The sequence below is a fragment of the Muntiacus reevesi genome, chromosome 2 (assembly GCF_963930625.1).
Source record: "Muntiacus reevesi chromosome 2, mMunRee1.1, whole genome shotgun sequence".
Taxonomy (NCBI): Eukaryota; Metazoa; Chordata; class Mammalia; order Artiodactyla; family Cervidae; genus Muntiacus; species Muntiacus reevesi.
The window spans coordinates 179,048,222-179,064,937 of record NC_089250.1 but is presented as its reverse complement, the minus strand read 5'-3'; the positions used below and the strand labels follow the sequence as shown (position 1 = coordinate 179,064,937).

The following is a 16,716-nucleotide window of genomic DNA, read 5'->3' as shown; positions in this document are numbered from 1 at the left end:
ACTCACAGGGTCCCACGGTTTCTGAGGACCTTATGAGAGAAGATGAAGAGGTCCGGACAGGTAGAGCTTCTGACACTTGCTTTTGGCAAAGAAGCACCAAAAGACACCCCTCCCTCTGCTCACCAAACCTCCAACAGCTCCTAGAGCCCACCGGACACACTCTGGGTCAGATATATATATATACCCTACATCTCCTCAAGGTCAGAGAAAAACAGTAGACAAAACAATCATTGAAAACAATTCTATCAGAAAATTTTACCTGAAAATTAAAAAAACAAAACTCCATACTTGTAGAAAAAGTAAAAAGCTGAGCAGAAACAATTTCCCATTATGTTTACTTATAACCCCCATCTCTTTTTCCAAAGGACATATTAAAACCAAAATTTAAATAAAGGACTTTGGGTTTTAATTAGAAGAGAATCATGTGATCATACAGGGGGTTTTTAGACCTTATTTTACAAATCCATAGGAGTACTCATAGAGCTGCCTCATTCTTCTGGAGCAGGAATAAATGTCCTTATACAGGTTTACTTATGCATGTGTGCAACTATATCCCTGAAATAAATTCTCAGCAATGGAGTAACTAGGTCAAAAGAGGAGTGGAGGCCTCTGGTCCAAGATGGTGGAGTAGAAGGATGTGTGCTCATCTCCTGTGAGAGCACCAAATTTGCAATTAGCTATTGAAAACCATTGACAGGAGGATACTAGAACCCACCAACAAAAAATACCCACATCCAAAGACAAAGAAGAAGCCACAGCAAAAAGGTAGGAGGGACACAATTACAATAAAATCAAATCCTACACCTGCCAGGTGGGTGACCCACAGACAGGAGAACAGTAATACAAAAGAAGTTCTCACACTGTTGTCAAGGTTCTGAACCCAACATCAGGCTTCCCAGCCTGGGGATCCAACAAAGGGATTCCCTGGGAATCCTCAGGGAATCTGGCCTTAAGTGCCAGTGAGATTTGATTATAGGACTTCCAGAGAACCGGGGGATACAGAGACTCTAGTTTTCGAGAGCACAAACAAAATTTTGTGTACGCCAAGACCCCCAGAGAAGCAGTGGCCCCACAGAAGACTGAACCAAAACTACCCGCTAGTGTTGGAGGGCCTCCTGTGGAGGAGTGGGTTGGCAGGGGCTCACCACAGGACAGGGGCACTGGAACGTCCCCTTTGGCATAAACCCTCCTGGAGGTCACCATTAACCCTACCATAGAGCCTGTAGACTCCAGGGCTGGGTCACCTCAAGCCTAACAACCACCAGGGAGAGAGTGCAATTTCACCCATCAGCAGATAATTGGGTTAAAGCTATACTGAGCAAGGCCCTGCCCACCAGAGCAAGACCCAGCTTTTCCCATTGCCAGCCCCTCCCATCAAGAAGCTTACACAAGCCTCTTAGCCTCAGCCATCAGAGGGAAGACAGAAGAAGTAAGAAGAATCACAGTCTTCCAGCAGCTAAAACAAAAACCATATTACAGAAAGTTAATTATGATGTGAAAAGATGCTCGATATTACTAATTATTAGAGAAGTGCAAATCAAAACTACACTGAGATATCACCTCACACTGGTCAGAATGGCCCTTATCAAAAAGTCTATAAACAATAAATGCTGGAGAGGGCGTGGAGAAAAGGGAACACTCTTGCACTGTTGGTGCGAATGTAAATTGATACAGCCACTATGGAAGACGGTATAGAGATTCCTTAAAAAACTAGGAATAAAACCACCACATGACCCAGCAATCCCACTCCTAGGCGTATATCCTGAGGAAACCAAAATTGAAAAAGACACATGTATCCCATTGTTCATTGCAGCACTATTTACAATAGCTAGAACATGGAAGCAACCTACATGTCCATTGACAGATGAATGGATAAAGAAGTTGTGGTACATGTACACAATGGAATATTACTCAGTCATAAAAAGGAATGCCTTTGAGTCAGTTCTAATGAGGTGGATGAACTAGAATCTATCATACAGAGTGAAGTGAGTCAGAAAGATAAAGATAAATATCATACACTAATGCATATACATGGAATCCAGAAAAATGGTACTGAAGAATTTATTCACAGGGCAGCAATGGAGAAACAGACATAGAAAATAGATTTATGGACATGGGGAGAGGGGAAGAGAGGGGGAAATGTATGGAAAGAGTAACATGGAAACTAACATTACCATATGTAAAATAGATGGCCAATGAGAATTTTCTGTATGGCTCAGGAAACTCAGATAGGGGCTCTGTATCAATCTAAAGGGGTGGGATGGTGAGGGAGATGGGAGGAGGGTTCAAGAGGGACGGGATATATGTATACTTATGGCTGATTCATGTTGAGGTTTGACAGAAAACAACAAAATTCTGTAAAGCAATTATCCTTCAATTTAAAAAATAAATTAAAAAAATTAATTTAACTGGGAGTCCAGGACATCCATGCTACTGAACTTGCCTAAGGAACCACCACCAAGGATGCTACAAGGGAAGCCAAAATGCTAAATAACCTCTAGAACTGCCGAAGTCCATCTATATTGCCACTCAGGACAGAGCCAGAGCCTCTAACATCTTGTCATGAAGACTGAGAGCAGGCTCACAGCTGCTGTGTGCACAATGTCTGTCCGGGTTTGTGTTGAGCTGCTGAAGCTGCTGGAGTGACTGATACCATGATTTCTTGTACTAGTGCTGCCCTAACAGATAGGCAGTTGTCTGTGCTTGTCTATCTCAATTATTGTTCCCTGAGACTCTACCAGGAGCACATAAAAAGTGATTCTCCCTTTCTTAAAAAAAAAAAAGAAAGAAAGAAAGAAAGAAAGTTAATCATAATGAAAAAGCAGAAAGCTATGTTCCAGATGAAGGGACAAGATAAAACCCCAGAAAAACAACTAAATGGAGACAGGCAACCTTTCGGAAAAAGAATTCAGAACAATGATACTGAAAATGATCCAGGATCTTGGGAAAAGAATGGAGGCAAAGATTGCGAAGATGCAAGAAATGCTTATTACAGATCTGGAAGAACTGAAGAACAAACAAACAGAGATGAATAACACACTGCTGCTGCTGCTGCTAAGTCGCTTCAGTCGTGTCCGACTCTGTGCGACCCCATAGACAGCAGCCCACCAGGCTCCCCCATCCCTGAGATTCTCCAGGCAAGAACACTGGAATAACACACTAGAAGGAATTATTAGCAGAATGACTGAGGCAGAAGAACGGATAAATGACCTGGAGGACAGAATGGTGGAAATCTCTGCTGCAGAACAGAACATAGAAAAAAGAATGAAAAGAAATGAAGACAGCCTAAGAGACCTCTGGGACAACTTTAAACATACCAACATTCCTATTATAGGGTTCTCAGAAAGAGAAGAGAGAAAGAAAGGGCCTGAGAAAATATTTGAAGAGAAAACAGCTGAAAGCTTCCCTAACATGGGAAAGGAAATAGTCAACCAAGTCCAGGAAGCACAGAGAGTCCCGAGCAGGATAAACCCAAGGAGGAACACACCAAGACACACAGGAATCAAACTGACAAAAATTAAAGACAGAGATAAAACATTAAAAGAACAAGGGGAAAATGACAACTAACACACAAACAAACTCTCATCAGACTATCAGCAGATTTCTCAACAGAAACTCTACAAGCCAAAGGGAATGGCACGATATATTTAAAGTGATGGAAGGGAAGAAACTACAACCAAGAATACTCTACCCAGAAAGACTCTCCTTCAGATTTGATGGAGAAATCAAAAGCTTTCCAGTCAAGCAAAAGTTAAGAGAATTCAGCACCACCAAACCAGCTTCACAACAAATGCTGAAGGAACTTCTCTAGGCGGGAAATGCAAGAGAAGGAAAAGACCTACAGAAAATTAACCCAAAACAGTTTAAAAAAACGGTAATAGAATCATTCATATCAACCATTACCTTAAATGTAAACGGATTAAATGCACCAACCAAAAGACATAGACTGGCCAGGTGGATGAAAACATATACATGTATGTACTTCCACTTACCGCATCACTCTGCTTGACTCCCTCCCCCCCCAAGTTGTATGTAATTGTTTTTATATTGTTAAATTAATCATGTTCCCATTATTGCTTGCAATTGTAATTATCTTTTATTTTTGTCTGACTATTGATTGTGAAAACTGATAAACACCTTTTACTATTGTGATTATGATACTATTACTCACTTAATAACACTATATCATGACTGGTCAACAGAAAAATAATAGAACTCTATATCACCAAAGCTAGGATCTAATAGAAAAACCTGCAATCACTTGTTAAAATTCAGACACATCTCAGAATTATCTTGAAATTTTTTGAAAAATACAAATGCTCAGGTATTGCTTTTTTTCTTCCAGAGCTCCACATATGTTTCTAATAAGCAGTCATGTTTAAAAACAACTATATGATGATCTTTTACTTTTAGCTAGTTTATTTCACTTTTTCTATTTCATATTCAGTGCTCCCATTTCATTTAGTTTATGTTCTCCAATTTCTCCATCTCTTCCTTTTTTTTTTGATGTTCTTTCTTGAACCTTTATCAAGTGTAGTAGAAAAGCTTTTGTATACTATATATAAGTATGTATAATATATGTTTTAGAAAACTTATGAATTTTTGCCTAACTAAAAAAAGTATGACATTTCAATTCTACCTGTTTGACAGTATGAATAAAAAATAGATATGCAACAAGCAACAAAGGTTTATGGTATAGAATAGGGACCTATAGTCAATATCTTATAATAACCTACAATGGAAAATAACTTCAAAAATAGTATATGTGTATTTGTATAATACTGTGTATAACACAAATCACCTTGTGTTCACTTGAAACATTGTAAGTCAACTCTACTTCAATAAAATATATATATTTAAAAAAGAGAGAGAATCATGTGGGAAAGGGTCATAAAATGCATTTATAGGCACATATTAGAGTGTTTTGGAATAATGCATTTTATGCAACAATTTAAGGCAATCTAAGGAGAGATAAAATGGAAAAGGGGGGAAAGAGTGAGACACTGACAGAACGTGATGTGAGGAGTCCCTGAGTGTCAAAGTCTGGAGAAAAGTGATGACCTGTGACTCTCCAGACCTGATTCAGACTATGGACCTGCATACCTGGTGGCCTCTAGGATCTCTGGTCAAATAAGTCTCCAAAGCTTTACAACAGATGACTTCATTCCAAGAAGCTCTGGACTGAGGGCCCTCCATACCAAGTGGGGAGGGAGAGTGGCTAATTATAATAAGTGTATCCAATGGAAGTTTCCAGAATACTCACCCCCAAATTTTCCCATACTTTTTAAAACATTCTTCATCAAACTCACAAATACCCTGCAAGGAAAAACAAAATCACATTGTTAATATACTGTATTGAACCCTACCTCTAATTCACAAAACTATCATTTTTCACTGGTAGTTAGAGGGAAGTTCTTATTCAAAAATGTCTTAAGGGAAAGGAGAGAAAATAGAGGAGATATTTGAAACTGACAATTTAAAATCACTCTTGAATTTTCTTTGAATATCATAGATACTAAACACTTACTCCTGTCAGTGAATACTAATTACTCCTTGTCTTCCTGAAGGCTTTTCCTTGTGCATGTGTTGTTCAAAATCTTTTAATCTCTAATCCCCCATGGACATGTGAGAAAACTGAAGCTGAGGTAAGTAAGAGTTTCCTACACACCCTTTCATTTCCTAGTTAAGCAGCCTTTTCATTTATCTCATGAGAATTCTAGCAGAATAAGGAAGTTAAATCACCAGAGATGTCTTTTAATTTCACAGATTTAAATAAGTCTAAGGCGTGTGTGCTGAATGAGAAAGTGAGTGAGTGAGTGAGTGAATGAATGACAAAGTGGACTTGCCTTCTAGTTTTCCAGCTCAACACAGAAAAAATGGGAAGATGCCACAGCTACACAAAGGACAATGTGGTTTAAATGCCTGGCCTGAATTTTTACTTCTATAACTTAAACAAAAAAAGCCTTTTGCTAAGTTTTTACTGAGATATTCAAACTGTGGTGTTGGAGAGGACTCTTGAGTGTCCCTTGGACTGCAAGGAGGTCAAACCAGTCAATCATAAAGGAAATCAACCCTGAATATTCATTGGAAGGGCTGATGCTGAAGTTGAAGCTCCAATACTTTGGCCACCTGATGCAACAAGCTGACTCATTGGAAAAGACCCTGATACTGGAGAAGTGGGAAACAGAGGATGAGATGGTTGGATGGCATCACCGATTCAATACATCAGTTTGAGCAAGTTCTAGGAGATGGTGAAAGACAGGGAACCCTGGTGTGCTGCAGTCCATGGGGTCACAAAGAGTCAGACACGACTGAGAGACTGAACAACAAACAACAAAGCAAATGAAGATCTCAGAAACATGGGTTTTTAAGGTACATCTACTAAGGAGTTCATTTGGGAAAGGTCGATAGGAAATTACTGCTTCTTCAGATGGAAAAATGTTCAGGAAGTTATTAGGCAGTGATGAGATAATGATGATCTCAGTTGGGAGAATTGGGATCTAAGAAACAATCCTCATGTCTGCCGGAAAGGAAATCTAAGTCAGAGAGCAGCCGGCACACACGGCTCTGCCCATGGACATCTGGACATAGCTCACGACCATCAGCTGAGGGACCTGGCCCCGGAGGAATCATCAGAGTGTGATGAATATTAAGGTTCAGCCAGAATTCACAGTCCATTTGCCATCTGGTACATTCCCCCCAGTTAAATTAAATATTAAATTAAATTTTTGATAATTTTGTCAAATCATATCCTTTCTAGTGAATTTGCATATGTGATTCTGCCTTATTTTTAGAAACTCCACAACTTGTTTGGTCATTAAATATCTGAAGCAAATAGACAACCACCAACTTGTCTCAGTTACGCTCATTCCCTGCTCAAACTCACCCATGAGGTACCTGCTTTGAAGGGACAGAAGAAAAACAGAAAGCTTTTGTTCCATCTCTCAAATCCCAAAAGATGTCATGTGTAGCAAGAGGTAGAGCAGAAAATGGAAAAAGAAAAACTGCAGGCATTAGCAGTTCTTGAGAGTATGTGCAAATTACCCGATAGGTTAAAAACTAAAGTGTCCAACCAACTCAGGAGGAAAGGGACAGAAGGTACCCAGAGCTTATGCTACCAACAAGGCACATCTGACACTAGTGTACGCAGCAAAATGAGCCACGACCAGGCGTCCCTTCATGCTTTTCTCCTGACAATTAGTAGGACTTTGCCTTGCTGGGAGTCTGCACCTGGCAGAAAGAAGATCCTCTTCACAAAGCTTACAAGATGGAAATTCAAGTCTTGTGCTGACTCAGCCAAGAGAGCTCAACTGTCTGAGGAGGCAAACCTGAGGCTCCTGACAGCTGACAATAGAGGCCTGGGATAAAGATGTCATGTGCGGTGGGGTCTATGATGCCATTTCTGGGAAGTAAGAAAACTTTCAACTGCCTCCTAAGGAGGAGAATTTTTACTATGGAACTCAGCTGGGATTTGCAAACATAAGAAGCAAAAAAGGGACATCAAGCAACACTCACCTTTCGGTAGGACAGAACGTTTCCAAAATAAGGTAGAGGTCTTGGCCCAGGAACTCCCAACTTCTTAAAAAACCCATAGGAATAAGTTCCATATCTATGAATTGAGAGAGAAAATCCAGGTCAGGGATTGTGGAGTAAGTGCTGGAGCTGGCCAGCCAGTCACTTACTCGAAACTGGAACCATAAGCCTAGAGAGGTAATATGTAGGTGATAAATAATAACAGCAATTCCAAAAGCAATGATTACTTTCACTCATCATCTCCTTTCCCTCCTCCATAGTGAGACCACAAATAGCAGCTGAAGTCTTGATGGTCCCAATTCTAGAGTGGATGCTTGATAAATATTTACAATTTGAGAGCTCCTGGGAGGTTTAGGTTATAATTCCTCCAAAAAAATTCATTCATATGTATTTAGTAAGTTGACTCTTCCATGATTCAGAGATTCTCATTCTAAGTACACAAGGGGAAAATTTTTTTTCTGTCTCAAACATGAGATTTTGGATAACTGCATCCACCCAATGACAAGTTACTAGAGCATAACATGGCATTGTTCTTATACTTATTCTTTTCCCTCCCTTTATGCTGCTACTGTTGTTTAGTCAGTCAGTCATGTCTGACTCTTTGTGACCCCATGGACTGCAGCACGCCAGACTTCCCTGTCCTTCACCATCTCCTGGAATTTGCTCAAATTCATGTCCATTGAGTCAGTGATGCCATCCAACCATCTCATCCTCTGTCACCCCCTTCTCCTCCTGCCCTCAATCTTTCCCAGCATCAGGGTCTTCTCCAAGGAGTCAGTTCCTTGCATTGGAGCTCCTGCCATGACCTGACCTCATTTTAAGATCTGATTCTTCTTAACTCTGTCTTCAAAAGCAGGCATTAAAACAAGCATAGCTTTTTATTTTAATTAAAATAATATTAGTTTATCAAGTGTAACTTGCTTTATTATTTAATGGCAATTCAGTTCAGTTCAGCCACTCAGTTCTGTATGACTCTTTGCAACCCCATGGACTGCAGCACATCAGGCTTCCTTGTCCATCACTGACGCCAGGAGTTTACTCAAACTCATGTGCATTGAGTTAGTAATGCCATCCAACCATCTCATCCTCTGCCGTCCCCTTCTTCTCTTGCCTTCAATCTTTCCCAGCATCAGGGTCATTTCCAATGAGTCGGTTCTTTGCATCAGGTGGCCAAAGTATTGGAGTTTCAGCTTCAGCATCAGTCCTTCCAATGAATATTCAGGACTGATTTCCTTTAGGATTATTTGGTTGGATCTCTGTGAAGTCCAAGGGACTCTCAAGAGTCTTCTCCAACAACACAGTTCAAAAGCATCAATTCAGCAATAAATGCTAGAGAGGGAATGGAGAAAAGGGAACCCTCTTACACTGTTGGTGGGAATGCAAACTAGTATAGCCACTATGGAGAACAGTGTGGAGATTTCTTAAAAAACTGGAAATAGAACTGCCATATGACCCAGCAATCCCACTGCTGGGCATACACATCAAGGAAACCAGAATTGAAAGAGACATGTGTACCCCAATGTTCATCGCAGCACTGTTTATAATAGATAGGACATGGAAGCAACCTAGATGTCCATCAGCAGACGAATGGATAAGAAAGCTATGGTACATATACACAATGGAGTATTACTCAGCCATTAAAAAGAATATATTTGAATCAGTTCTAATGAGGTGGATGAAACTGGAGCCTATTATACAGAGTGAAATAAGCCAGAAAGAAAAACACCGATACAGTATAATAATGCATATATATGGAATTTAGAAAGATGGTAATGATAACCCTGTATGCGAAACAGCAAAAGAGGCATAGATGTATAGAACAGTCTTTTGGACTCTGTGGGAGAGGGAGAGAGTGGGATGATTTGGGAGAATGGCATTGAAACATGTATATTATCATATGTGAAGCAAATTGCCAGTCCAGGTTCGATGCATGAGACAGGATGCTCGGGGCTGGTGCACTGGGATGACCCAGAGGGATGAGATGGGGAGGGAGTTGGGAGGGGGATTCAGGATGGGGAACACATGACACCAATGGCAGATTCATGTCAATGTATGGCAAAAGCCACTACAATATTGTAAAGTAATTAGCCTCCAATTAAAATAAATAAATTTGTATTTAAAAAAAAAAGCATCAATCTTTGGCGCTCAGCTTTCTTTATAGTCCAACTCTCACATCCATACATTATACTGGAAAAACCATAGCTTTGACTAGATGGACCTTTGTTGGTAAAGTAATATCTCTGCTTTTAAATATGCTGTCTAGGTTGGTCATAGCTTTTCTTCCAAGGAGCAAGTGTCTTTTAATTTCAAGGCTGCAGTCACCATCTGCAGTGATTTTGGAGCCCAAAGAAATAAAGTCTCTCACTGTTTCCATTGTTTCCCCATCTACTTGCCATGAAGTGATGGGATGAGATGCCATGATCTTTGTTTTCTGAATGGTGAGTTTTAAGCCAGCTTTTTCACTCTCCTCTTTCACTTTCATCAAGAGGCTCTTTAGTTCTTTGCTTTCTGCCATAAGGGTGGTATCATAAGGGTGGCAATATGTCTTTACAAATTAATTATCTAAACAATTAAAATGAGCCAGTTAGCATAACTGCCCCAAACATGGGAAATGTAAACTTAATGGTTACTATAGTGACACAATGACTTGAATTACATCAGTGGTTGTGTAAATGCTTAACACCTGGAGCTAAAAATGGAACTATATTTTTCCTACCTACCTGAGTCAATTATATGATATCTATGAGTATATCTGGGCTTCCCAGGCAGCTCAGTTGCAAAGAATCTGCCTACCAATGAAGAAGACATGGGAGATACTGGTTTGATCCCTGGGATAGGAAGGTCCCTGGAGGAGGAAATGGCAGCCCACTCCAGTACTCTTGTCTGGAGAATCCCATGGACAGAGGAGCCTGGTGGACTACAGTCCATAGGGTTGCCAACAGTCAGACATGACTAAAGCAACTTAGCAAGGATGCACAAGCCAAGTGTGAACCAACTGAATTAAGAGCATTTTTTAAAATTTAAAACTTTTCCACCTGTTAACAAAATATATCCTTTATACTCATTTTCACTCCATTCTTATCATCTTTCCTATCAGTAAGTGATCAGCTTAATATGCTCAGTGTCTATTTTCTGTATGTGTTCTTAGAAAACATATAACCATGCCTCATGTGCAGATTCTTTTATTTACTCTCTACTATTTTTTTTTTTACTGTGCTGAACAGTATGCAGGACATGCATTATCTTTGTTCCCAGACCAAGGGATCAAACTTGGGCTCTTGGCAGTGAGAGTGAAAAGTCCTAACCTTTGTACCACCAGGGAATTCTCTCTTTAATATTTTTTATTTTGAGATAATAGTACATTCATAAGAATTTATAAGAAATAGTACAGAAAGATCTCATTTACTTTTAACCTAGTTCCACCCAATGGAGACATCTTTAAAAACTATACAGTAATCCAACACACACACACACACAACCAGATATAGTTTTGCAGTCTATGATTTGTTACCCATGGTCTATGTGGTTAACATATTGGTGTAAAAATATTAAGTGGAAGATTCCAGAAATAATTTATAAGTTGTAAATTGCGTATTGTTCTGAGCAGCATGATGAAATTTTGCTCCATCTGACAAAATGTGAACCATCCCTTTCTTCAGTTTATCATGACTGTTAGTCATTTAGTAGCTGACTTAATCATCGGATCAACTGTCATGGTATCACAGTGCTTATGTTCAACTCTTATGTTGTAACGGTTGAATTCTTGAAGCACAGTGTTCTTATCTGTAGAATGAAAACTGTGCTCAAGTCTTCCATTGCCATCATAGAAATTGAGAACTTTTCAGCTACACCCATGTCTGTGTCGTCAGGCAATTTGGTTGATTTGGACTACAAAGAAGGATGATTGACCCTTATGTTCCCTGAAACTGTAGAAATGACCCAATGACTAAAGGATCCATTTCCAGACCATTCCCCAATTCATGGCATCTGATCCTCCAACCAGTGTTACTCCCCTGCTAAGCACAGTGCCCCAGGTACACTCGTTTTCTTGAAGATTCTCAATCAACAAAGCAGCTAGATTACTGCCTCTGACTTCAACTATCTTAAAAACCAATTGAGGCTGATACTCCCTATAGCAGGCCTGCCTGTAGGTTATTCTTCATGTATTATGTGTGAAAGCCCATGACTCAGGGTTCTGGGTCTTTACAAGTCTGCCCACTCTAGTGTTACTGAGAGATGACAGAGCACGGGAAAAGAGAGGCTGAGGGAAGAGGCTGCCATCAATGGTTTAAACGTGAACTTGCTAGACCTCCAAGGCTAACTCTGTAGAGGCAAATTAGTAAGGTATGGCTGAAAAGCAGGCTGTGTATAAATGGTTCAAAATGCCCTACAGGCACTTTCACCAGTCTTCAGTAACCTTCCCGTGGAGGCAAAAGACACTTTGTATGACCAAAAATGAGTGGCCATAGCATGTTCCAGAATATTGGATTAAGCTCCTGTCTCTCCTTCTTTGGAAGCTAGCCTTTAAGGTAGCACAGGTTCAAATTTCTGTATAAATCCAGCAATCTTACAATATGTGATAAGAGAAACCAAAAAAAATTTCATGGAAGGACCTACGTTGGAAGTGCCCACGGACGTACCTTGGGCAAGCCATGTTGGCGATATCTGTCTTGCCCCCAGAGCAAGTGGCGGAGGTGTGGGCACCAACTGTCACAACCAAGGGGTGGCCTGGGCGATTCCCACCCCAGTTCCTTCCTCTGTCTTCACAACCAAGGCAAAATTGGTTTCTGCTTCTGAACCTTCAGTGTGCTACATGAACTCAAAAGCGATGCCAAGCCATTGAGTGAACACATGGGCAACACTGGTCCCGCAGAAAGATCTGGTGTAGTGTCTAAACTCACGTGCTTCCACCACGGCAGCAGGTGGATTGAGTGAATGCTTTGGTTTCCTTCTAGCTCCCCACTTTTGGGTACACTAATGCTTCTTTGGGTAAAAAGGAAGAGGCTAAAGATAAAGCCAATCATTTTCATAGTTTTTACACTGTATCAGCATAACGAGAGCATTGCCTGCAGTGGCTGATTCTTAGCTGCACCAGTACCTTCTCAGGCTACAGGAATGTTTGCCTGATTTGGGGACACTGGCTAGTACCAGCCGCACTGTCAGACGGACCACACACAGTGTGACTGAGATTGTGTCTTGTCCCCAGGCTTCAAGCAGATGAGATGCCAACCTTACAGACCTTGTGTGGGACCAGGTCTGAAAACCTCTGAGAGCTCTGCTCTGAGGAATGAGGAATATTCTCCCCTCCATCCCAATCTCTTTCTGGATGCCTCTCATATCGTCACTGGCTCCCAGGCATGTATGCTTATCTGCCCTGAAGACTAAAATATCTTGCTGGACATGTATATTTAAAAAGATATGTCACAGGAATATATTTATACACTAGATTTATATTCCAGGCATTATTCTAGAGGGTGAGTTTATTTACATACCTTTCTGGGTACTGGACAACAATCCTCTTTTATCCTTCAGGGGAAAAAACACACTCTGGAAATACTCATATCAACTTTTTAAGTGAAGTGAAAATAGCTCAGTTGTGTCCAAATCTTTGGGATCCCAAACTAGATAGCCCATGGAATTCTCCAGGCCAGAGTACTGGACTGTATAGCTGTTCCCTTCTCCAGGGGATCTTCCCAACTCAGGGACTGAACCCCAGTCTCCTGCATTGCAGGCAGCTTCTTTACCAGCTGAGCCACAAGGGAAGCCCAAGAGTACTGGAGTGGGCAGCCTATCCCTTTTCTAGCAGATCTTCACAACCCAGGAATCAAACCTGGGTCTCCTGCATTGCAGGCGGATTCTTAACCAACTGAGCTATCAGGGAAGCCCCAATTTTGGCAGAGTTTAATTTCATTCTATTTAATACTAGATTCAACTATATAGAACGAAATTAAGCTCTACCAATTAATTTTATAATGTCAGACAGAAAATATGTTGCTACAATACTTTGAATTCCTAATATTTCTTTCAAAGAATTAAAATCAGGTTAATATTATTCATGTGCATGTCATCACGATTTCCTATACTAAAGGAAAGTGAAAGTTACATAGGGCCCGTATGTGATTTGGAGGGGTATTTCTAACCACTTGTTGAAAATAACTCCTCTCCCAACCTAATCCATGATACCAGGTAGCCCACCACTTAAAGGAATTCTTCTGCTAGATGGTTTTGATTCATCCTCCTGTGCCATACTTAAAGAGGAAAAAGTGCTTAAAATCCAAATTGGATTCTGGGGCTTGTGACAGTGTAGGCTTAGCAGATTTTTATCACAGGGAAAATAAATTTGTACACTGATGCTAACCCTTCCAGAGATTAAAAGAAAAGATGAAAAAAATGAATATAATCTCAAGATTTCTGCCAAGTCTCCCTAGATCTTAAGATTTCTCATCTGGGGCTCCATAGTTCTGCAGAGTACAGGGTGGAGGAATTGAGTCTTAGGAAGGGATGCCCTGAGGAGGGGCAAAGAAAGGGGGAAGGGCTGAGCATGACAAGAAGGGTGATTGGTCTTCAGATCCACCAACAAAGTCTGGGTGCACCCAGTGTTTTGTGTAAATAACACCAGGGAAGGAGGGTCTGGAGCAGGAACTCCTGAGTGACAAAGGGGGCAATCATTCTAATGTCTCTTGCAGCAGATCCAGAATCCAGAAGTCAGACAGAATGAAACAAAAACCCAGGTTACTTCTTGCCTCCAGGATTCCCAGCCTGGAATTCCCCAGTGGGAAGCCTGGAATTCCCCAGTGGGAAGCAGTGAGGACTACACTACACATGGACCAGTTGTTTTTAATTTGCCTTTGATAGACTCTGGTTGACTAGTCTAGGTCCATGCAAACTGGTAGTTAATCAAAGGGTCATCCACAGGAGCAAATAGTGTCACAAACCCTCCTAATTATGCTAACAGCAACTCAGGAGTAAAGTTAACTCCTTCAACAGATGGGGTTAAGATCAATAATAACCCATTTGGTGCCCATAGCACCCGATGCTTGAGCAACTTCCCCTCCATTTACCTTCAACTTTAAAAAACTAAGGGAGGCGGTGGTCCTAAGATGGCAGAGGAATAGGATGGGGAGACCACTTTCTTCCCCCACAAATTCATCAAAAGAACATTTGAATGCCGAGCAAATTCCACAGAACAACTTCTGATTGCTGACAGAGGACATCAGGCACCCAGAAAGGCAGCACATTGTCTTCAAAAGGAGGTAGGACAAAATATAAAAGATAAAAAGAGAGACAAAAGAGGTAGGGACGGAGATCCTTCCTGGGAAGGGAGTCTTAAAAAAGAAAGAAGTTTCCAAACAACAGGAAACACTCTCTCCGGCAGTTCTGTGGCGAGCCTTGGAATCTCAGAGGGCAAAATAACAGGGAGGAAAAATAAATAAATAATTAAAACCCACAGATTATGTGCCTAACAGCAACTCCCAGCAGAGACGCTTGCATCCCCCACTAGCAAGCAGGGGAGGGACAGGAAGGAGCGGTCTGTGTTGCTTAGGGTAGGACCGGGCCTGAATGCCCTGAGGGCAATCTGAGGGAACTAGCTTGAGATGGCAACCCAGACTGTGTTATAGCTACCCTGCGATCACACGAAAAGTCCTAACCTAAGACACCGCCAGGCACGCTCACAGAACAAAGGACTGAGAAGAGCTAGCCGGCTGCGGACCGGCCCATCCCCGACCAGAGACAGGCGGGCGAGAGCAGCCAGAGTCGGAAGAGGGCAATCACGTCCCCAGAGAGGCATCCTATACCAAACTGCAAGCAGATTTCTTTGCTAACCAAGACTTCTTGGGACCCTGGATGATCGACATCTGCTGGGAGGGTGGCAGCCAGAAACCAGCTCCCCAGAATAGACACACGGCACACCTAAGAAGGCGCGCTCCTTGTACACCCAGAAAACCGAGCGGCTGGAACAGGGGAGAGGGTAAGCCGCAGCCTCCAACTGGGGGTGAATACGCGCGCCAAGCACCTGGTCACCTGAGCTGCTCGGGCCTGGGACGGGCGCAAAACGCAGGCCCAACCAAGTCTGCACCTTTGTGGAGTACCCGAGAACCTGAACCTGAGTGGCTTAGACCTCGGAAGTGCATGTAAACCAGGGCCTGCATCAGACGGTTCAGGCACAGCAACCTGGAGTCTGAGCAGTGTAGACTGGGAAAGCACATACGCCGTGAGCGGGGGCAAACCCAGTGTGGCTGAATCACTGTGAGCACACGCCAGTGATATTTGTTCGCAGTGTTCCTCCCTCCCCAAAGCACGACTGAACAGCGAGCCTAAAAAAAAAAAAAAAAAAAAAGAAAAAAGAACAAAAAGCGAACACCACTGTGCCCCTTGTGGCAGGGCAGAAATTAGACACTGAAGAGACCAGCAAACAGAAGCTAAAATAAACAGAGGGAACTGCTTAGGAAGTGACAGGTGCAATAGGTTAAAACCCTGGAGTTAGCACCGACTACATAGGAAGGGGCCTACAGACCTTGAGAAGTGCAAGCTGGACCAACGAACTATCTGAAAATGAACTCACCCCACACTGTCTGCAACAGCTCTGGAGAAAGTCTCAGATATATTTTTAGTACTATCATTTTTTAAATTAAAAAAAAATTTTTTTAAACTTTTTATTTTGTTTTATTTTTTATTTTTAAGTCCCCATTACTCCTTTAATTTTCATTTTTATAACCTACTATTACCTTGCAAATAAAAGACCCTATTTTTAAAACAAACTTCATATATACATATTTTATAATTTCTGTGACTTTTTTTTTTTTTTGCTGTTGTTGTTGTTTTGTTTATTTGTTGGTTTGAGTTTTTGTTTTTTTTCTTTTTTTTAATATTGTATTTTGGGGACTTTAACCTCTACTGAAGATTTTTAATCTTTGCTTTTTGGTATTTGTTATCAACTTTGTACCTTTAAGAACACAATCTTCAGTACTCATTTTTACCTGGGAGCAGGATCACTGGCCTGATTGCTCTCTCCCTCTTTGGACTCTCCTTTTTCTCCATCAGATCGCCTCTGTCTCCCCCCACCCCATTTTCTTCTCTACCCAACTCGTTGAATCTCTTTGTGTGTTCTGGGCTGTGGAGAACACTTAGGGAACTGATTACTGGCTGGATCTGTCTCTCTCCTTTTGATTCCCCCTTTTATTC

General features: G+C 41.4%; 1 protein-coding gene across 1 annotated transcript in view; it reads right to left on the bottom strand.

The window, feature by feature from the left end:
* The window catches only part of LOC136160330 (cytochrome P450 3A24-like), a 56,070-nt gene that overhangs the window by 32,356 nt on the left and 6,998 nt on the right, over positions 1 to 16,716 (bottom strand). Inside the window, exons 2-3 of the mRNA XM_065923836.1 lie at positions 7,516 to 7,609; positions 5,264 to 5,316 (exon numbers count right to left, since the gene is read on the bottom strand). Coding sequence (XP_065779908.1) covers positions 5,264 to 5,316; positions 7,516 to 7,609 — 147 coding nt within the window. The remainder of the gene's footprint in view (positions 1 to 5,263; positions 5,317 to 7,515; positions 7,610 to 16,716) is intronic.